Source organism: Triticum aestivum, chromosome 5A (genome assembly GCF_018294505.1).
Source record: "Triticum aestivum cultivar Chinese Spring chromosome 5A, IWGSC CS RefSeq v2.1, whole genome shotgun sequence".
Lineage (NCBI taxonomy): Eukaryota > Viridiplantae > Streptophyta > Magnoliopsida > Poales > Poaceae > Triticum > Triticum aestivum.
Window position 1 is genome coordinate 476,085,712 of NC_057806.1, and position 22,641 is coordinate 476,108,352.

At 44.9% G+C, this 22,641-nt stretch overlaps 3 protein-coding genes and 1 pseudogene across 3 annotated transcripts; 3 read left to right on the top strand and 1 right to left on the bottom strand.

The window, feature by feature from the left end:
- The first annotated feature begins 367 nt into the window (after nucleotides 1–367).
- On the top strand, nucleotides 368–1,125 carry LOC123107238 (uncharacterized). The gene has a single exon (XM_044529234.1). It carries the CDS (start codon nucleotides 481–483, stop codon nucleotides 895–897), a length of 417 nt encoding a protein of 138 aa, XP_044385169.1. The 5' UTR covers nucleotides 368–480; the 3' UTR covers nucleotides 898–1,125.
- Nucleotides 1,126–3,232: 2,107 nt separating this feature from the next.
- LOC123107239 (uncharacterized) lies at nucleotides 3,233–3,986 on the top strand. The gene has a single exon (XM_044529235.1). It carries the CDS (start codon nucleotides 3,334–3,336, stop codon nucleotides 3,748–3,750), a length of 417 nt encoding a protein of 138 aa, XP_044385170.1. The 5' UTR covers nucleotides 3,233–3,333; the 3' UTR covers nucleotides 3,751–3,986.
- A 6,709-nt stretch (nucleotides 3,987–10,695) lies between these two features.
- On the bottom strand, nucleotides 10,696–12,176 carry LOC123107240 (vegetative cell wall protein gp1). The gene is made up of 2 exons (XM_044529236.1): nucleotides 11,581–12,176; nucleotides 10,696–11,498 (listed from the first exon to the last, which is right to left on the bottom strand). Exons 1-2 carry the CDS (start codon nucleotides 11,938–11,940, stop codon nucleotides 11,466–11,468), a joined length of 393 nt encoding a protein of 130 aa, XP_044385171.1. The 5' UTR covers nucleotides 11,941–12,176; the 3' UTR covers nucleotides 10,696–11,465.
- Nucleotides 12,177–19,981: 7,805 nt separating this feature from the next.
- On the top strand, nucleotides 19,982–22,577 carry LOC123104146 (anamorsin homolog; annotated as a pseudogene).
- Nucleotides 22,578–22,641: the final 64 nt, after the last annotated feature.

Sequence of the window (22,641 nt, forward strand, 5' to 3'; positions counted from 1 at the left end):
CAATTGGTAAGGCACCTGTTGAACACGCGTACCATCCAAACCCAGCTGCTGCTCCTGCTCGTCTCAAACAACGGGAGGTGTTCATGCTCTATGGGCGCCCAGTGCGCGTGGGACGAGCACGACGTCGACACTCTCGCTTGCTTTGGCAGTCAACGCAACACGGCCTTTTGCTTCGAGGTCTTTCCAGAGCGCGCGCACCGCCGTCCACGCCGTCCCCGCGTATTAAAAACTCGCCGCCGCCGTTGCTGTCAAAACCGTGGTGCGACGCGGCGAGACCAGCCAACACCACAGTTAGCATGAACCCAACATATTCCCGTGGGCAAAACAAATACGGTAGTAGAAGCTGCGCCAGATATAAATAGGTGCCAACACATCTTTACATTTCCTCAAACCAACCGAGATCACATCACACAACACACAACAGACGACACAAAAACTCCTGAAACTAGCGTCGGTACGCACCGAGAGCTTCTTCTGAAGATGAGCGTGGAGATCCTGGACGGGAAGACGGTGCAGAGCTTCGTGGAGGACGAGTGCGCCTTCAACGCCTCCGTCGACGGCCGCTTCGCGGCGCTCGATGCCAACCACGACGGTCTCCTCTCCTACACCGAGATGGCCGGGGAGATCATGAGCCTCCGGGTTCTCGAGAAGCACTTCGGTGTGGACGAGGCCGGCGCCGTTGGTCCCGACGAGCTCGCGAAGCTCTACCGCGGTCTGTTCGCGCGCTTTGACCGCGACGGAGACGGCGCGGTGGACCGCGACGAGTTCCGGGCAGAGATGAAGGAGGTCATGCTCGCCGTGGCCAACGGGCTCGGCTTCATGCCGGTGCAGATGGTGGTCGAGGAGGGGAGCTTTCTCAAGGTGGCCGTGGACCGGGAGCTGGCCAGAGCTGCCTGACCGATTTTGTTTGTACTACTACGTGTGTATGCGAGTAAGGATAATGTTTTTGTTTTATCTTCAAAACGAGAAGTGAGTACTAATGCTGAAGCCTCTATGGCATTCAGCTATATCTACGTGATTGTGTATTTCATAGACGAATTTGTCCCATTAATAAGTTAATTTGTCGATTAATCCCTACTAATAGGGCCACCGATAGCCAATAAAATAGATAAATCATCCGATTAATTGATAAATTAAAGATTAATTTATCGATTAGCTTATTAATCTTCTGCTCGCCCGCCAGCCCAGAAGCTAGCAATTAATGATTTCCTCACCAATGGGTTTATGTACTATTTTCATACGAGTTAAAGGTCGGGCATATGATAAAATAACGACTGCTCAATAATTAGTTAGAACCATGACATTTGTTCCAAAGGGCATCTCCAATGTTCATTCTCAAATCGTCTGCATTTTATTGGGACCTATTTTACCATTTAATGCGGTATTTCATCTATCTGCCAACCGGTATGTCCGCTTTTCTACAAAACGAGGATCATGAGGCTTAGTGAACATTCGGACCGTTCCCACGTCCGCGACAGACAACTCGAACCCACCCAAAACTCTCTCCCTTGCCCGCGCCCCTTCTAAAGCGAAGCAGTTGCCATGTAGCGCCGCATACATGCCGACACAGAGCGGACGCGACTTCTCACTGGTGTCGGCACTGAAGCGGTGTGTCCACCGAGAGTGCCGCCCATGCCGCATCCCGGTGCCCGCACCTATTCAATACCGAATAGATGTGACTAGACGGGATGGATATTTGCCGCATTTAAATGGGTTGCCCGCCATTCGCCGTCCGTCATTAAACATACACGCCAGCGGAGAAACCAACTTCGGCATGCGCATTGACACACCGCGCCGCTTGGCATGGTTGGCGTCCGCTATTTAAATGAGGCCTCGCCCAGCACAAAGCATACTACACCTAGTCTTGATTCACATCCTCCACTGTGCACCACTTCTGCCATGACCACATGGTCTAGCGCGTTATGGGAGAGCCTTTCCACGAAGTAGAAGCACAAGCTGGCTACCCTTGCGGGCAACTGGCAGAGCCATTGTTTGAGGCGGACAGAGGCTGGCATGTGGGCCGGCTCCCCGAAGTTCTTCGACGACGACCCGGCGATGGAAATGGCCTCCGACGATGACTCGGCGCCCCTGCGTGCGCCGTTCCACACCGACTTGACCATGGAGCAAGCGCATGCACATTTCATCGCCGCCATGGCGAAGGAGCAGCTGGAATCATAACTAGTGTCGGTGTTCCGGCCGGCGTAACCGGATCCGCTGCCTCGACAGAGAGCTCACCAAGATTGGCAAGGAATGGCGCTAAGCCACATCTCCACCAATGTTGGCTGGGCCAAGGCCGTTGCCGGCAGGGCACCACGGCCGGGGTCGGCAACGGCTCCTCCGCGAGCGCCAGGCCGCGACCGGGCAAGGCTTTCACGGCCCGCGTCCTTCCATAGCTAGAAGAACGACGATGGTAACACGAACGACGACGACGGAACGACTGCCAGGGCAGCCAAGTGTACGATGTTGTTCGCCCGCTACAAGTTAGACACCTAGGGTGTTTTTCTTTATTTTTTGTTATACGAGTTTTTATGTAAATTATTATGTCTGAACTTTGCTGAAATCCGTCATGTTTGATAAAAAAATTCAAGTTCGTGTCACCATCGTACGGAGCTGTTCAAGAGGATTCGCCCATCACGTGTTTGACGAAATGTCGGGGCGAACATGTCAAAACATGCGCCCGTTCTTGTTGGACGCATCGGTCGACCCAAATCAAAAGAAAAACACGCACAGGCGGACGAGTGATCCAAACAGATAAAAAACAAACAAAATGGGTGTCCGTTTGGTTAGAGTTGCTCTAACACTCGCAGGATCCAGATCCCACAGCTGCAGCAAGCTTGTAAACCGTGTGAGGACAAGAAACAGGGGCCTTGAGCTAGGGGACGACTCGTAGTCGGCCGTCGTTACTCTTTTGACCGATGACCGATCAGTGTCAATGTCATGGCCTTTGCTTGGAGGGCTTTTCCATGTCGTCGCACCTACGCATATTCCGCGCGTATTAAAATTCTTGGGCACGAGACGCCGGCGTTGCTGTCAAACACCCTTCTGCGACGCGGCCGACACCAGCCAACACCACACGATTCTGTGGGGAAGACAAAATAGTATACTACTTTGGAGAGACTTTGCTTACATCTGAAGCGAGTCTCGTCAACCTCGGCGCATCCCACAGCGATATTGCCGACCACCGTAAACCAAATGAAGCATCGCCAGCTATAAATACCGGCCAAGGGCCAACACCTCTTCCCCACGTCCACAAACCGGCCGAGATCACAACACACAACACGAGAAACTCCCGAAACTCCAACATCAGTTGCAGCAGAGAGATTTCTTTTCAAGATGAGCGTGGAGATCCTGGACGGGAAGACGGTGCAGAGCTTCGTGGAGGACGAGGGCGCCTTCAACGCCTCCGTCGACGGCCGCTTCGCGGCGCTCGACGCCAACCACGACGGCCTGCTCTCCTACGCCGAGATGGCCGGGGAGCTCATGAGCCTCCGGGTCCTGGAGAAGCACTTCGGCGTCGACGAGGCCGGCGCCCTGGGGCCCGACGAGCTCGCGGGGCTCTACCGCGGCCTGTTCGCGCGCTTCGACCACGACGGCAACGGCACCGTGGACCGCGACGAGTTCAGGGCTGAGATGAAGGAGGTCATGCTCGCCGTGGCCAGCGGGCTCGGGTTCGTGCCGGTGCAGATGGTGGTCGAGGAGGGAAGCTTTCTCAAGGTGGCCGTGGACAGGGAGCTGGCCAGAGCTGACTGACCGATTTTTGCTTCTGCTTGTACGAGCACGTGTATGCTGCAGAGTAGTAGTATGAACCAGGCATCGTTAAGTCAGTAATAATCGTTAAGTGAGCTAATGTTTTAAATTTTTCTTTCGAGACGAGGACTACAAATGCGGAATGCCATTAGGCTATGTATAAGTGTGCTTTCGCAAAAAAAAGAGGCTATGTATAAATGTGATTGCATATTTACAGTGGCAGTTATGATTATTACTTCTTTTTTTTTGCGAGGGTAAAAGAGATTTTATTCCATAATCACAGGGTTACAGTCAAGAGGCAAAAGTTCCTCCACGCAAGGTGGACCTCTGCCTAGCCATACAGCAGTGGTACTCTCCGTACGACTATATGAAGCCAATCGATCTGCTACCCTGTTTTGTTCACGCTTAATTTTCGACGGAATAAACTCTCTTACACCCATGTGCCTCTGAATCTCAGCTATCAAATGTCCATAAGCGGAGTATCGAAGGTTGTCCCCTTTCAACGCCATGAAAGCTTCTGACGAATCGGTTTGGACAATAATAGGCCCCTCCCCGTGCTCAATAGCAAGTGCCATCCCTTGCATTAAAGCATGTAGTTCCGCTTCTAGGGCGTCATTGTAGTTAAAGATACATCGATATGCCGCAAAGATGATGCTACCGTCGCTTCGTCTCAGCACCATCCCCGCTGCTGCTGAACCATCTGCCTCCGAGAACGCACCGTCGACCGACAGTGCGGTTTGGCCAAGGGAGGGTTTTGGCCATGGCAGCACCGGTGCATGTATTCGCGCCTTAGCTGGCGCAGCGACGAACGTAGACATCTTGCCCTTGATTATATCTTCTGTAGTATACCTTCTGGCCAGTTGAAGTGAGGACATGTAGCTCTGTAGATAATCTGCCGTCGCCGCGGTCGTTGGAATAGACTTAGCGTGGGTGAGGTCATTGCGTAGCGACCAAATCCTCCACAAGAGCATGATTGTCCAGTCCCGCATAGCATCATCGCAGTTCATCAGTATGTTCAGGAGCCAATCCTTCCCGGTGTCCTTCAACATCTGATTGTCTGGCAAAGGCCAAACCTGGCGCATATGATTCCATAGCAATTGCGTGTGATCACATGTGATGAGAGCATGGAAACTTGATTCCTTCTCTAAGCCACACAACGGACAAGTGTCCCTAGTAGCTATGTGTCTGTGTTTCTTGTATGCGTTGGTGGCTAAAGCCCCAGCCACCACTTTCCAGGCTAGAATACGCATCTTGAGGGGCAACTTGGCATGCCAAATACGTCGCCAAATCACCTGATGTCCTCCCGGAGCCGAACTAGATGACCCCAGGCCTGCTTGCCCATCGGATGTAGCGAGCCGGTAAGCGCTTCTAACCGTAAAACTGCCACTTCTTTCTGGGAACCAAGCCAGAAAATCTTGCTCTCCTCTAGGTGATGTCCGGATCTTTAGAATTTCAGCGACGTCCATATCCCAAAAGTACTGCCTTAACCTGTTTACATTCCATGCTCCAGACTCCTCCAAGAAATCAGCCACCCAGTTGTATCTGCAATTTCTTTTTGGGGTTATTGGTTTGAAGTCGTTCCTCCTGGGAATCCACGGGTCCCTCCAAGTTCTGATCATAGTGCCATTTCCAACTCTCCAAATCAAGCCTTTCTTCAACAGTTCGAGGCCATGAGTGATTCCTTTCCAAACCGTAGAAGAGCTGGACGGGAACACCGTGTCCAAAAGATTACTGTTGGGGTAGTATTTCGTCCGAAGCAGGCGAGCACATAGGCTGTCTGGGGTATGTAGTAATCTCCAAGCTTGCTTTGCAAGAAACGCTTGGTTGAAGGCGCGCATGTCCCGGAACCCCATGCCCCCCATATCCTTAGGTAAGGTCATCTTCTCCCAGCTTAGCCAGGCCATTTTCCTCTTACCATTCTCCACTCCCCACCAATACTGCCTCATCAACCTTGTTAGGTCATCACACACGGATACCGGCAGGCGGAAGATACTCATCACGTAGGTTGGAATTGCTTGTGCCACCGCCTTAATCAGTATTTCCTTATTTCCAACTGACACATACTGTTCACTCCAATCCACTAATCTTTTCCGTAGCCTATCTTGCACGGTCTCAAATTGCCCTTTATGTACTCTACCTTCCGGTATAGGTAAGCCCAAGTACTTAGGTTCAAAAACTTGTTGTGTCACTTCCAGAATACCCTTCATCTCTTCCGCCACCGCCTTGGGACAGTTGTCCGAAAAAAGGATGGAACACTTTTCAGGGTTAATAAGTTGACCCGTCGCTCTGGCATAAGTGTTCAACAAACCTTTCACAATGGTAGCTTGGGGGCTTGAAGCTTCAAACAATAGCATAGTATCATCGGCGAACAATAAATGCGAGATAACAGGAGCACCACGGCAGATCGAAACCCCCTTCAACTCTCCCTCATGCACCGACTTGGATAACAAGGAGGACAGAGCGTCAGCTATAAACAGGAATAGAAAGGGAGACAGGGGGTCACCCTGCCTTAATCCCCGAGAAGGAGAAAATGACTCCAGTAGCTTTCCATTAAATTTAACCGAGTATTTCACAGACTTCACACAGGCCATAATCCATGTTATCCACTCCATCGAGAACCCCCATTTTATTAGGGCTTGCTCCAAGAATTCCCAATCTACACGGTCATATGCTTTCGAGAGATCCAATTTGTAAGCACAAGCAGCAGGACTGTTTGGTTTCATAGTTATGATTATTACTTCAAGGTTGGGCATTTCATTTGGTGGTTTGTCGTGCTCGAAGTTTTCCTGTTTCAGTTTTGTAAAACATCAGGTAACTGAAATTTTTCATCGTGTCGGTCACTTCTCTGCTTCGCCCCAAGCGAGAAACGGGAAGGTAGTGGATGGCCACAGACTAAACGGCGAGTGTGAGCCATGAACGAGCGGGAGCCGGTGACGCCACGGCTAGTCGCATAGTCGACGGTGGAGCGAGTCCAAAACTTGACTAGTGCAGGTTAGGGGTATGAGTGTAATCCTTGTGTAACACTTCTTTCCAACCTAACGATTGAGCGCTCACACATGTTGGCTCTGGAGGAGAAAGGATGACTGCCACCAGGGCCGGGCCGGCATAATCCGGGCCCTATGCGAAACTAAAAATTGGGGCCCTATTTCACAAAAAAATGAACTAACGAGCAATTATAATATATATATATATATATATATATATATATATATATATATATAGTGTTACTATTCATCATCCAGGGTGCATAATAAGTTATTCTTCACCTGACGTAATTTTACAATCATTTCATAATTAAATTACGTTTAGAATTCAAATAGTTATATTTCTATTGATTCACTACGTAAAATTTGACATAAGAAAATAAAAATATAGATCATAAGACAAGAAAATTTGTAGTTTATGTGTATTTTAGACTATGTTTTTACGTTTGTAATTTTACATAACATAAAATATTTTTTTACGGCGATTATATATTTTCTTACGATCTCTTTTTACGTCGTAAATAAGACAAAATTTACGAAATGTAAAATTACGGTGCATTGATGATAAAATAGAGGGAGGGTGAGGAATAACTATTCCTCAACCAGGGTGACGAATAGCGCGACCATATATATAAATACTATTCTGATCACGGGATCAGAATAATATTCTGATTACAACATGAACTTTCCGAGTAACGCGCCTGACCTTTCCCGAGTATTAGGTTGAACTTCAGCTAAAAGGTGTCCAAATGGGGATTGCGATATACCGTTGGATAGCTATGGACATCAGTATCATGACCCAAGTTAAATTTTTGGCAAAATGTAAGCGGTTTAAGAGCAGTTTTGAAAACCGTTTTTTCTTCATACAAAAAACGTGAATCGTATTTTCGATCGCATTTTTAAACCGTTTATCGAAATGAGGAAAATAATATGGCGTTGAAAAGCTGCTGCAAAATCGCTCCTTCCACATGTTAAAAGTTTTCTCTAATTCCCTACGGTTAAAGAGTAATTCGGAAAATCGTAAAATTTTGTAAACCGAACACCCGAGTTCGTATTTTTGACGCTATTTCTAAACGACTAATCCAATTGAGGCAAATAATATGGCGTTGGAAAGCTTATGAAAATGCGCTACTTTTGTATGTTAAAAGTTTTTTCTAATTTTGAATGGTTTAAAACTAATTTAGAAAATGGTACAAGTTCCACCGAGTTCGTATTTTCGAGCTAATTTTTTAACCGTACGTCCAAATGCAGCAAATGAATTGGAAAGTTTGAAGAAATGCAAAACTTTTTTGTATATATTGTTTCTTCTAATTCATTACGGTTTTATGTCAGTTTTGAAAATGGTTAAAAACGTATTTTTACCGTAATTTCTACAAACTTTATCGGAATGGGGCAAATAATATACCGCTGAAAAGCTACGGGAAATGCAAAACTTTTTCATGTTGATGATTTTCTCTGAATCCTGGCCGTTTTCAAGTAATTTCGAAAATGGCGAGATCATTCGTTCTGCCTTTATCGCGAAACAGATTCTTCGAAAATGCACCGCGTGAAGAATCTGAACTTCTCGGCATGTCTACTTGAACTTCACTTTGTTTTTCACGTGTTTTTTTTGCTTGTAGCTCTCCATCCACTCACCGGAATTGAGCAAGTGATATACCAGTGAAAAGCTGCTGTAAACACGTAACTTTTCCGTGTTAATCAATTTTTCATACTCGCGACGATTTTAAAAGTTTTTCATCTGATATTAATTCAGTGTAGTAGTTGAACTTCAATGATGTTTTCACGTTGAACTTCTGTGACATATTTTCGTTTATAATTTTCTCATTCATTCGTTAGTGTTACACAAATGATACTCCTTTTGTACAAACCCCTCTCACAATAATTTTTTTTAACTTTCTTTGACCAAGGAGTTGCACTTATAACAACAAAACTTTTAGTCTTTGCTTTTTTATTACTTTTTAATACAAAATGCACACCATGTAGTACGTGAACTTCTTGCAGTTATCAATCAAACTTCTCTTGGTTACGTGAAAATATCTGAGTCTTTTATAAATATTTATCTGAATTTCTTAATCTTTTTTTATAAAATTTTGAAACACTTTATTTTTAAAAGTTGAACTTCTTGTTTTTTATTTTTGAACTTCTTGTTTCCATTCTTTAATAACGAAAAAAATCCGAGTTTTCTATAATCATCAAACTTCTCCATCTTTTTAATATGGACTTCCTGATTTTATTTCTTAATCTTCTTTCATGAAATTTTGAGGCCCTCTATTATTAAAAGTTGAACTTCATGTTATTTAATTTTTGATCTTTTTGTTTTCCATTCTTTAATACTGAGGGAAATCAGAGTTTTTTATAATCATCGAACTTCTCCATCTTTTTAATATGGACTTCCTAGGTTTTTTCCATAATCTTTTTTTATGAAATTTTGAAGTGCTCTATTTTTAAAAGTTGAACTTCTTGTTATTTAATTTTTGAACTTTGTATTTCCATTCTTTAGTAACGAGGAAAATCTGAGTTTTCTATAATCATCGAACTTCTTCATCTTTTTAAATTGGACTTCCTGGTTTATTTTTTTAGTAACGGAAAAAATCCTACTTTTTGATAGACATCGAGCCGCTGCATTTTTAAATTTTAACTTCTAGGTTTGTTTTTAGAGAGAAAATCTTTGTTATAAAATTGTTTGAGATGCTTTTTTTAAATGACCTTCTTTGGATTTGTAACAAGCATTGAACCAGTTGCGCCGCACCAATGACATTAAAACTCAGATTTTACAGACGATTTCAAAAGTTTTTCATCTGAAATTCATTCAGTGTAGTAGTTGAACTTCCTGCTGTTTTCACGTTGAACTTCTGTAACGTATTGGCTTTTGCAATTTTCTCATCCATTCGTCAGTGTTATACAAATGATATTTTTTTGTACAAACCTCTCACACAATTATTTTTTTAACTTTCTCCGATCGAGGCCTTGAACTTATAACAACAAAAAATTTGGACCTTGACTTTTAATTCATTTTTCTCATATTAAACACATACCATTTTTATAATTTGAATTTTTTTCTTTTTAAAATTAAATTGCTCCCAAATAATAACTGATCTTCTTTGTGGATTGAGAGAATTAGTTTTAAATGCAAAAAACAATTTCTTTTTTGTGTTTTCAAACATGGAAATACAAGGTAAAAACTTTCTCGCAAGAATTTTTAAACTTCCCCGGACGGAGCATTTGAACTTCTTTCAACAAACCTTTTAAGATTTTATTTTTTCTATACTTTTATATTCACCTTAAATGCATTCCTTGCAGTAATTGAACTTCTCGTTGTTTTCAATATCAACTTCTGTCACATTTTTGTGTATATGTCGAATTACACGCAGTTGAAAGTCGGACGTCATTTTTCTGCCATTCCAAAACATGTAATTGGAGGTCGGACGTCCCGCAACATAAATTCTGAATCGTGCACGGAGGTGCACGTGAACTTTTTGCAACAAATCTGAGTTTTTTATATACTTTGAACTTCTCTGTTATTTTAATTTCAACTTCCTAGTCATATTCTTATAAAGGAAATATGTTTTTAAATAAGTATCAAACGTTTTTTTTTGTAAATTGAACTTCATAGTTTTATTTTTCTTAGAAACGGTAATAATTTGAGTTTTTTCCGTATACATCAAACTACTTCTCTATTTTAATTTGAACTTCGTCATTTTTATTTTTTAGAAACGGTAAATTTTTGTGTTTATATTTTCTAGCTTTGTACAAAAGTAATATTCTTCTTTGGGGCGTAAACACGAACACTTGTGGTGCACACGAGCCGGCTAAAAACTATGAGACTGTCTTGATTTTGTGTGTGCACATCACGCATGTGCACTGGTTTATGCATGCACAACGCACACACACACCACTAGTAGAATGCATGCACTCACCACCAGCACACAAACATAAAAGAACTATTGGCAGCCACACATTTTTAAATGAAAAAATAGTACGTAATAAAAGAACTACAAGTTTCATGTACTACATGGTGTGTGTTTTTTGCGCCTGCATATACAGTTGAACTTCAGGCATCAAAATCACTTAGACAATAGGAATCGACGATTCTATCTGGATACTATACAACTACATGGAACAACATTGACCAATTCCACCAGAACACGCATGTGTAGATTTGAACACTACAAACCACTAGACTAATCCCTCCTTGCGTTGGCTACAATTGACCCGGCTTCCAACAGGGTGTTGTGCCAGCGTTGACAGCTCACTATCCTTGGCTCCTTGCCGTCGAGGTTGGCAGTCGCAGACATGGTGGCCTATGCAGTCAACCACCGCCGGACCGTGCACACAGAATTTTCTGACCTAACAACACACAACGACTTGAACTTCTATTTGTTTGGATTTGGAAAATCGTTTTTCTGAATACAATGAGGTTTGGATGAAATAGCACATGAGTTCAGTTAGTTTCTGAACTTTTCTCAAGACAACAAGCTAAGAGCAGGCCAGGGGACCTAATGATCGCTTGCTGCTGCCACAGCGGGGTTTCAACTACAGACCTTCTAGAATGTTAAATAATCCCGTACTGTAATTTCAAGCATTATAAACTCAGAAGATGCCTACAATTCTCAGTTTGTGCCGAACCTAGGAGTCGAGGAGATAACCACACAGTCGAGGAGATAACCACACAGGACTATTTAGAGGAGTGCAAGTGAAGCAACCTATTTCTTCAGAAAATCAACAAACTAAACTTCAGAAAATAAAAAAATTGAACTTCACAGGGCCCTGCAAAAAATACACGGTCATGATCAACTTTAAAAACTTCAGAGAATAGACAAACTGAACTTCTAGAGGGCCAGATGCTGACCTTTCTCTTTGTAGCGTCGTTGGTGACCTGTAATTGAAGGTCGGGGATGAAAGGTATCACCTCAACGAGTTCAGGCAGCCGGTGCAGGCCATCCATGGAGGAGGGGCAAGCTGCAGCGAGGAGGGACCGCGCCGGCCACGGAGCTGGAGGTCCGTCGGCCGCAGGGAAGGAGCGCGCCGGTCGCAGGGAGGGAGGGCGCTGGCCGCGGAGGAGGATGGGTGTCGACCACGGGCTGGGAGAGCGCCGGCCGCGGAGGAGGGGCGCCGGCGACGCGGGTCGTGGGGGTGGTGATGGCACGCTTTTGTTATCGGGGCCAGGCGGCGTTGCGGTTGGAGGTTGGGGCTCAGGCGGCGGCGCCATTGGTGGTCTGGGCTCGGCGGTGGCGCGCTTGAAGGTCGGGACTCCAGTGGCAGCGCGGTTGGTGGTCCGGGCTCCGGCGGACGCGTGGTTGGTGACTCGGCTCCGCGGCGGCGCGGTTGGAGGTTGGCGCGAGGGCGGCGGCGATGGCGGCGCGGGGCGGTGGAGTGCGGTGGGTGGGTGGCCTGGTGCGGCGGCAGAGGTGGATCGGGGTTGAGGAGAAAGATGCGGGAGGTGGGGGCAGTTTCTTTTTTTTCCACGAGGTGGGGCCAGTTTCTTGGTTTCGAAGAATCTCCGGAACAACTCGATCGGCCCTATATATATATACACGCGGTGTGATCCAAATAACTATTCTGATCCCAGGATCAGAATAGTGTCACTCCGAATTCCGACCGATCTAAGGACCAGGGACGCAGGGACCGAGGCAGAGCCATGAGGGACAAGGCGTCGGCGTGGAGGACTCGAGGTCTCCAGCCTCCAGGCGACGAGCGGACAAGAAGTTCTTTTCCTGTAGCCGCCACGATCCCGATCCCTGACTCCCTGTAGAGATCTAGTTCTTTTTTTAGATAATGCAGCGATCGACTCTGATCAAGTAGGAGGAGTCGTGCTCGATGCCTCGTCGCTCTGGCTTGATGGCCGATGGGCCTAGTCGCTCGGCCCAGTAGGCAGCAGCGCTGAATTATTACTAGACCTATATGAAAAATATGGGGCCCTCCAGAATTTTGGGCCCTGTGCGGGCCGCACTTTCTGCACCACTGGGGGCCCGGCCCTGACTGCCACTTGGGGTATGAGTGTAATCCCGTTCAACCTAACAATCGAGCGCTCACACACGAGGTCCTCAACTGCGAATGAAGCACTAGAGACTAAAACATGTTGGCTCTGGAGGAGAAAGGATGACTGCCACTGACAGGGAATGCCATCACCAGAAAACTAAGGGCCCCATCACCACACATCCATCCAAACCAACCTCTGAAGAAGGCCACAACCTCCTCGCCTGGATCGAAAGGCGTTGCACCATAAAAAGGTGGATATGCTCCCCCAAGAACAGTAATGTTTGTCGCCAAAAGATGGACACACAAAGAGGGTTAGCGCACACCCGACGATCCGACGCTGGCTTTTCTCAAGCAGAACAACGCCGCTGCCCACAGTCATCCCATTGAGAAGGGGAAGCTTCAAACTAGGATGACGAAGGACAGAACTGCCAACCCCACCCGCACCCAACAACACCCATCGACCACAAAGCACAAAGCTCCCAGTTTGGCACCTTCAAGGAGGATACAACACCAAGACCATCACCGCTGCCCAACAAATTTAGGCTTCCACAGGGATAACTAGGGGGAACCCTGGGGTGAGGCCAGTTTGCGCCTTCGTCATGGTTTGGTGGTTTCCTTCGGTGTTCGTGGAACAGTAGTTGGTGTGGTGCATGGAGTGGGGGTCTTGGGTGCCGGGGCGGCATCCCTGGGTGGCTGTCTGATACGTCCCAAATGTATCTATACTTTTGATTGTCATTCTAATGAAAGTTTATTTTAAGCTTGTCAAACCTGAGTGTAAACCAAGATATTTCATAAAAACCGAGATATTCGCTCTGATATTGCCACCAATGACTAATGAATGCAAAGGATTCCAAATATCCTATATTTAGTTTGTTTCCACAAGAAATGGACTATTTATGAACGAAATCAAGGCAATACATGGAAATGAGTAAACATGAGATAGAGGAGATCAAGTGGGAGCCAGAGCAAAAGATGATGTTCCATACGCCCGCACACACTTGTATGCACTATTGTATGGCCTGCCAGGGGCACCCTCTGATCCACCACTACAAATACCGTGAAGAGGTCAATGCCAAAAACAACATCTTTCGCCGTCGAAAGCTCCATCTTCATTATCCACAACAACCCTAGACGCCGTCATTTCATACCTACATCTCCATAGCCGCCATCATCACCACCACCGTAGTACTCAGCCAGCTAGCCATACTTTGTAATGGATATCACATCTGGCATCCATTGTAAGACATATTATGAATCAATCAATCTTCATGATGTGTTCTTTAATGATTTGTTCATGTGATCTGATCTTCATGTGTGAATAGTTCCATAAGGTCATGGGTTGTAAGACATATTATTCTCAGTGTAGATTCTCTGATGTCCAAGTAAGTGAATTTCATACCTGTGAGTGTCTGCATTCCATAACCCGACTGAAAACCGATACCAAATAGTTACAAAACATATCTTTGTGTGGATAATTGTTTACAGTTTTGATATTTCAATTTCGTGCTAACCCTGATCAGTTGGACCTGAAATACCAACCGTACATAGTACGCCATTCCCAACGTGGAGCGCCTTTATTTTCATATTGAACTCCGCTAGGAAGAAAAAGTTAGACCGTAGCCTTGTCGAAAACCTACTTTTTGAAAATATCTTCCCCTACTAACTCGCCACCTCCTCATGTTAAGCTACTCACTCGAAGTTTTGTTGGTCATTTATTATTTTTTATCCTCTTTGATCAAGTTAATAAGAAGGAAAACCTTGATCTTCAATATACTTCACACCCACACAATCTCTGTTTGAAACTAACACTCCATTTCCAGATAGCTAGCGATCGCTCAATAATGATACCCCGCCAATAGGATAGTCCCCTTGGGGTAATAAAGAAATTGACAAAAAAGGATTTTGAAGTAACTCGGTCTAATTAAAAAAATTAATCATGATTTTCTCTCGATTATGATATTACATCCAAGGCCGGCCCTGGGGAGGGGCAGGGGGGCAGCCGCCCCGGGCCCCCAAAGTTCAAGGGCCCCTCCCCAGGTATGTAGCATAGCCTTTTTTTAGCCTATATGTCCAGCGAGGTAGATATCGGGCTGGCTGTCTGGGCCTCACGCAGCATGCAGCACGCACGCAGCAGGCCAGCGAGGCACAGCGGCAACAATCGTTTCTTTCCCTTTTTTCACGTAAAAATAGGAGTGATTGATGATTGATCCCTTCCTATTTCATCTCGCATTGACGCAGCGATTTCTAGCAGACGCCGAGGCTTCGGTTGTTCGCGATTGCGTGCTCAACGCTTTTTTCTCCTTTTCTCCTAATCCTAATTTAGATCATCAGTCCCTTGCCGCCGATTTCAATTCGCCGGGGGCCCGTTGTAATCCGGCTCTGGTTTCCATCCATCGCTGATTCGGCCATCCGAGGTATAACATGTATTCTTATTATGGTTCTGTAGATGCATAGCCGGCCCAGTTGCACTGTTCAACAATTAATGAATTTTTTCAGCGTTGTGTCATCATATCATCTAGAAGAAAATATGCATCTGCTAGCGACAAAGGAAAAGAAAGAAAATACAAGGTATAACGCAATATTTTAAGATGTATATATAGAGATGAGGGGTTTTCTGCTAGTTTGATAATTGCCAAAGTTATTACAAATGAAATGAGTGTAGGTCCATTGTTTCCGGTAGGACGTCGTGTTACAAGAAGAAACAATTTGACGAAAGTGATTGTCGAGAAGAAATTCTAGAATTTGAGAAGGCTGTCCAAGTTAAATATTTTTTGTTTTGGTTGATAGCGATCACTTCTTTGAAGGGTAGATTGAAAGAACCTATGGTGTTTAAAGATATATTTGGAATTTTTTTAGCTCGGAAACTATGAAGTCATTGATGATAATGAACTTGAAGAGTGGTGCACAAAATTTGCAGAAACTTTCTCTCTTCATAGTTCATGTGATGTTGAGGTATATGATCTTATTTCTGAATTGAAAATTGCGGATTCACTTTGCCAGATGACTGTAATATATGCTATGGAGATTTCGAGAATGTCAAGAGAAGTTGGTTGTTATCCTGATATCTTCATTGCTTATCACATCTTTATTTACTATACCTGTGACTATCGTATAGGCCGGAAGAAGTTTTTTGAAGTTGAAATTATTGAGGAACTATCCGAGGTCACCAATGAGGCAATGACCCAAGAGAGGTTATATGGTTTGGCAACATAATGGAATCGAGAAGAAAATATTGGATGATATTGGCAACGACCCCATCATAAGTGATTTTGCATCAAGGAATGTTAGAATTATTATTAAAGGTAATATTTATAAAGTACTTGATATGCATACTAGTATTGGATGCACTTAAGTGCTTGATAATACATGTACCTATATTCAATGTTATTGTTAAGATGTCTATATTAAGGGCCCCGACTTTTACTCTCGCCCCGGGCCCCCAAAATCTCAGGACCGGCCCTGATTACATCCCTCTGTCACAATAGAAGTCGAAAATGGAGGCGACTTCACTATACTTGCTTAGGTAAAGCAATTCTAGATCCTCGATCAAACTAGCTTTTCCCAGCAAAAAAAACGTATCCGCAGATAGGGATGGAAATGGAGCCGAAACTTTCCGCTTTTCCAGCAAAAAATAGAAATGGAGAGGAAAAATGGAAGTGGAAATGGAAATTTGCAAAACAAAAATGGAAACACAATTTTTTATGCGAAAACAAAAATGGAGACGGAACAATGTTTTACGATGGAACAGGCGTAGAAATGGAAGTTTCCGTTTCCATTAATATGGAACTTTGCGTTTTGAATGTGAGCACATGGCTATTTTTCCGTTTCCATTAATATGGAACTTTGCGTTTTGAATGTGAGCACATGGCTATTTTATGGCCCAGCATACACACAATTAGGCCCTACACACAGATGGCCCAACGTCTGCGTTAGATTTACTCCATCAAGCATGGCAACACACGACTAGAACCCCTAATCCCAAAGCAAGCACGCCCCCATCGATGACATATCCTATTATAGAGTATAGAACCATGATATGTCATAATATTTAGTAGTCATCTTATCAACTAGACAACTTTATCGGCTTCTTGTTTTTGTCTTTGGTTCAAGGGGTCACTACTTCCGATGAACACTTCGCTCCCGTCTCCTTGTCTGTGATGTATTCGCTCCATTTTCGTTTCCGGTAATATTCGTTTCCATATTTATTTCAGCGGCTTTTGTATTTGTTTCCACCTCCACAAAGAAATATGAAAATAAATGTGGTGGCATCCAGTTCCATCCGTTTCTGCTACGTTTTCATCCATACCCGCCGCAGCTGCAACAAACCGCTCATCCCTTGCTTGTTCTTGAGTGCGCAAGGCACTCAAGACGGTGATTCTTGCTTAAAAATGAAAGGCTAAACTGCAAGCAAGCATTCTGTACTTCAATATTGCCGAGGAGGTCCCCGGTCCCACCTCCTTAAAGAAGATAGGAAAGCGGCACATACCGGGGGTAGCGACTGTCTATTAAAAACACTGGACTCTGCTGTTAAAACAGAGCAATGAACAATGTGGCAAGAATGCCAATGGGTAACTAACTCATGTTCAAGCCGATGGGCAATTCTTAAATGGGAAGGTCTCGGAGGGATCACCCGCGTGAGATTGGGAAAGTGGGTACTAGCCATATGAACCGCGAGGCGACCCAAAGTGTCGACAACTAGCAATGGCCAATCAAATTCTCTGCTTGATGAGGAAAATGCCATTTTTGTGCCGAGAATTAAGAAACACACACTATAAAAAGCCAATGGCTCACAAGGACGCCACATGGCAAAAGACATCGCATGTGGCTACAAGGCGGCTTGCATAATCTTCACAGGTCGACACAAGACGTTTAAGCCGCCTCCACCAAGTAAGAGTAAAGTCACCAAAAGAAATACCATAAACATTTCTAAACTAACCAAATTGAAGTGAAACACATAGCGAATCAACCAATGGGAATAGCCTCTGTTAGCAATAAAAATGTCTCCCAAATGACAAGTGACACACGTGTGGCACGAAGTAACACCGCCCCTGGCGTTTTTTAGAACTAAATTTGCCATTAAAAACAACTTAGAAAAACTAAAATTTGCCATCCAAACATAAAGTTGCCATCCTTGGGTAACTGAATTTGCCATCAAAAAACGTCAGGGCGAAATTGCTCCGTGCCACACGTGTGACACTTATCAGAGTCCAAAGGTTTAACTCACAATTGAAGAAAGGCGCAACAAAGTGTTAATCTCAATCCCATAAAAAAATTAAGCTAACCCCAATCCAATCGCCAGTTAGAAAATTCCTTATTTTCCGTCGAATAATGCAATGCACAAATAATAACAACATGCGTTTCAAGCACCAGACTCCAAAATTGTTTGGCAAAAGGGCATCTGGTGCTCGAAACGCGCTCGAAGCTCGAGAGATGAAAATCAAATTGAAAGTGCAAATGCTGTGGTGGGAGGGTCTGGGCGCTTATTGATGAATGGGTGGCAATCCAAACAACCAAAGATAGATCGACCTCATCATCAAGTGCTATGTCCTGGAGTCCACCGGAGGTGAATTGGCTGAAAGTGAATGTTACGGAGCTATGAAGAAGGAAGGGGCATGGGCTGGCGGGGGAGTGGTCGTTCGTGACCATCATGGCATGTTCCGTGCAGGGGCTTTGTCATTTTTTCTCTAACGTCACCGTTCCCGAGCATTTTTTCTCTTCGCGTTGCAGGTGCTACGCGCGCCTTCCCGCCAGGGCCACCAACTGCCGCAAGAAAGGTTCGCTTGTTTTTCGGCTAGCTATTTCTTTAGATTTTGTGGTCGAAGTTTATTTGTTCATGGTTTGGTCTGATTAATTTGTGCTCATTTTCAGCTGAGGCCCAAGAAGAAGTTCATGTGAATGTTCTTCGTCGGATTGGGCTACGCGCGTCGTGGGTGGACCAGTGGAATAAATCGTCTTAGCATCGATCGCGTCCGTGTTAAGAGTTTTTAACTTATTAAAAAAAGTCAGTCTAAGAGTCTAGTCTCAAGTTAGTGTATGCATGGCAATATGATGTCAATGAAGGTCCACTTGGATATTGGATCCATGTGTCATCTTGAACCTCTTTTTTTCTCAGTTAACATGCTCATCGGGTTATGTTGTGATTTTTATCCGCAACGTAGTGTCACATCCTGAATCCATAAGGATAACAATGGGTCGGACTCGTCTTGAGTTGAAACATACTGTATCCATACCAATATCCATGAAAGCCTTCTTACCTGGAAAAAACCACCTCGGTAAACAATAAAAACACATATCAATTTTTGGTCTCCCAATCTTACAAACACGATAAAAAAACCTCTGGAATTCTCCTAAAATAACATAGCACAGCACCAAATAACCATGTCGGGGTTCTGCAATTCTCTGAGAAGTGTAACCCGATGGGTCAAGGGCGAATCCATTATGAGAATGGAAGTCGTGGGCGCTGAGTAAAATTTTGTGAAGTAATTTGCTTTGCCTACGGGTAGGCATCTGAAAATATTGTCCCATGAGTATACTTGGGTGTGCCAACTAGTACGAGTCAGGTTTGGACACTGCTCATTTGGGACGGGTATCCAGGGTATGTCCTTGCATAAAATTGCCATTCTAAGAAAGTTGCCGCATAAAGCATTGTAGGGCAGGATTGATGTAGAACTTGACGCATCTTAGCAAGTGGTTGTGCTGCCCAGAATCATAAAAAGACTAATATTTAGGAACACGGGTAGTAGCTAATATATTTTTTCATGGAATACATTAAGACCAACACAATTTTTTTGGAGGTGGAAAGGCGTGTTCAGACCCCCCCCATGCCGAACACTGCCCCTCCGCCGAGGGGAATGTATCTCACCCACCCTTGTGGTGCTACCGGTGCACCGGATAGCTTAGCACAATTTAGAACATTTTTTTAAAATAATCTAGCACATCGACATAACATCAATGTATGTGTGTCACAAAAAATCTTATTAAAATTCAAAATTTTGCTTGAGATATAGAAATGTCAGTTTTGACATCAATGTGATAATGCTCTAAATCTAAAACCTAACTTATGTTATGTACTATTCTGTGTCGAAAATTTGTTATTTTTGTTCCTGTGCTGAATTTTGAATCTAAATTAGAAATTTTATGACAGCATACATTGATGTTATATGAATATATGCGGTAATTTTCCTTAGAATTTTGAAATGTGCTACGGGAGTTTGATGAGTCGATGAAACTGCAAAGTGAAATTACACCATCTGCCACCGCGAAATGAAAAATGAACGGTTCGGCTGTTCGGCCCAGCCGTTCCCTCTCCTCGCGCACGAGTCGGCCCCTTCCTCCCGTTCTCCTCCACGGCTCCACACCGTGCGTCGGGCGCCGCCGCCGCCACCCAGCGTGAGCACGCAGCGACGCCGCCATTCGCATCGCTTACCCGTGAACACGCGGCGGTCCTCTGCCACCCCCTGCTCGAGGCCGCCCGTCTCGCGCCCCCACCAGCCGCCGCCGGCCTCGCCTCACCTCTCTCGGTCCGTCGTTGCTACGAAGGAAGAATCCGCCGGAGGCAGGAACGAGGACCTCCTCGAGCAGGTCCTCCATTCGGCAACTTCCGAACTGGACCTTAGTTTTTGGCCAGGGGCGTTAACCAATCTGGCAGCCGTTGCTCGCAGCGGTTGCAGGTGATTCGATCCGGGTCCATGGCGGCGGCGGCGGCGCTCGCGGTCACGGACGAGCTGGCCCTGCCGCTTCGCGCGGTGGGGTGCCTGGCGGCGGCCGCCGGGGTCTCGCGGGAGGAGGTCGTCGTCATCACACAGTGCGCCTCGCCCGGTAAAAGCTCCTCGCCCCTTTCCCCTGTTACCCGAACCCCAAGCCGCGATTTCGCTCGCGCGTATGCCTAAGCTAAGCTAGGGTTAGGACCTCTGCATGTTTACATAATTACATACAATCTGAGAGGATAATATTTCTCGACCGGTAGCTTGGAATCAAATTCGAGATCGGATCGCCCGGAGCTCATTAACATATTGCTTGCTTGCTGGTTCAGATTTAGACCTTGATGCGTTCAAGCGTATTCTACATATGTATGATAATTGCTATCTGCACAAGTGTTACTCTATACATGTAAAGAATACACGAAAGAAACACACACTAACCGGTTGAGAAAGTAAAAAGGAGATGTCTATATTCTTGCTTCGATCGTGAGAAAAATATACTATCTCATCGAACTATTGGCCTATCAGGCTACCACTCATAGACTGATATATGAATGAGCTGTTACAGAACCCATGTTATTTCAGCCAAGTCTTTCTTATGGTCAGACAAGTCTTTCTTAACAATCCAATTGTCGTGCATTTCACTAATCTGAGAGTAGACATTTCATTGTGTTAGCTTTCGATGACTCTTACATAGGCTTCAATTTTAATATGTCACATCCTTGTATTAAAACTTAAGTATGCCATGAACCTGTTATAAACCTTTGTTGTGAACATGGGTCAGGTGGGAAGTTTCCTTTTGATGATGCATCCGTTGGTGCTGTCCTGTCTGTCATTAAAAATGTGGAGAGCTTCGGGGAGCAGTTGGTTGCTGAAATTAGCCGAGTGCTGAAAGCTGGTGGAATTGTGCTGGTACAGAGCTTCACACCCTCCTCTGATCAGAAGGTAATCCATGGAACAGTTTTTGCTTACATCCATTGTCTTGTGATTTTAATTTGGCACAACCTGATTTTCTAATTTTCTCTGCATTAGCTAAACAATTATATCGAGCGCCAACTACTCATGGGCGGTTTTGTTGAAGTGAACGCTTCTGCTACAAGCTCACAGGATGGCGTGCAGTCTGTTACTGTGAGTAGGACATATTGTGTTAAGGCTGATGTACATGCTTTTCCTCTATTGATGAGTGCTAACTCAAATCACTTGCAGATCAAGGCAAAGAAGCCATCTTGGAGTATGGGTTCTTCCTTCCCCCTGAGAAAAGCAATAAAGGCTCTTCCAAAGATTGAAATCGATGACGACGATGAACTGATTGATGAAGACAGCCTCTTGACCGAGGAAGACTTGAAGAAACCACAGCTTCCAGTTGGTATAGCCAACAAACCCTCTGACCTTGTTTAATTCTTGTGAAGATGTTTAATTCAGGCAGGGCTGAGGCTGAGCAGAAGATGGAGAAGCTGGGGCTGACTGCAGAACAGATCGATAACCCCGTGTCAGCTTGTGGCAGTGTAAGTCAATTTAAAGCTTGTAGACATGCAACGCCACTGGTGATTCTCACTAGCCAACTGACTCTAAGTCACCGACTGATTATATCTTACATTCCTCTGCGAAACATCAATTTCAGTGTGGGTTGGGCGATGCGTTCCGTTGCAGCACTTGCCCATACAGAGGCCTGGCACCGTTTAAGTTGGGAGAGAAGGTAACCAATCTCTATTCCTCATTATAACTTGACTAGATTCATTCACGAAGACAGCTTTGGGGTATGACCTGAGCTTATTTTGATGAATTATATGCTGACTCCTCGTTTCTTCATCTCCAGGTCACCTTGTCTGACAACTTCCTTTTGGTCGACATATGATGGCGGAGAGCAGCCGCGGATGCGAAATGGCTTGTTCAGTTTGTTGGTTCGTTAGAAAGGAATCTACGTTTTTCATGGTAAAGCATGGACGATGGTGGTTACAGCAAAAGAAGATAACGCGCTTGGAATGGGGTAGCTTGTGTTAGCCTATCGTGCCCTGCAGTCAGTTCCCAGGTTGAGGTGAGAGCGGATCGTGAGTGCGTTTTCTATTTGGGACGAGTACTATACATGTCAAGTATGCTGCAATGACGATGTTTGCATATACTAGTAATCTTGCACACGCAATTCTATTAAAAGAGAAGTTACGTAACATCGACTTTTTTTTGTCAAGCTCATGCCTCAAATATGAGTCAGTGAGATCACCACAAGCCCACTA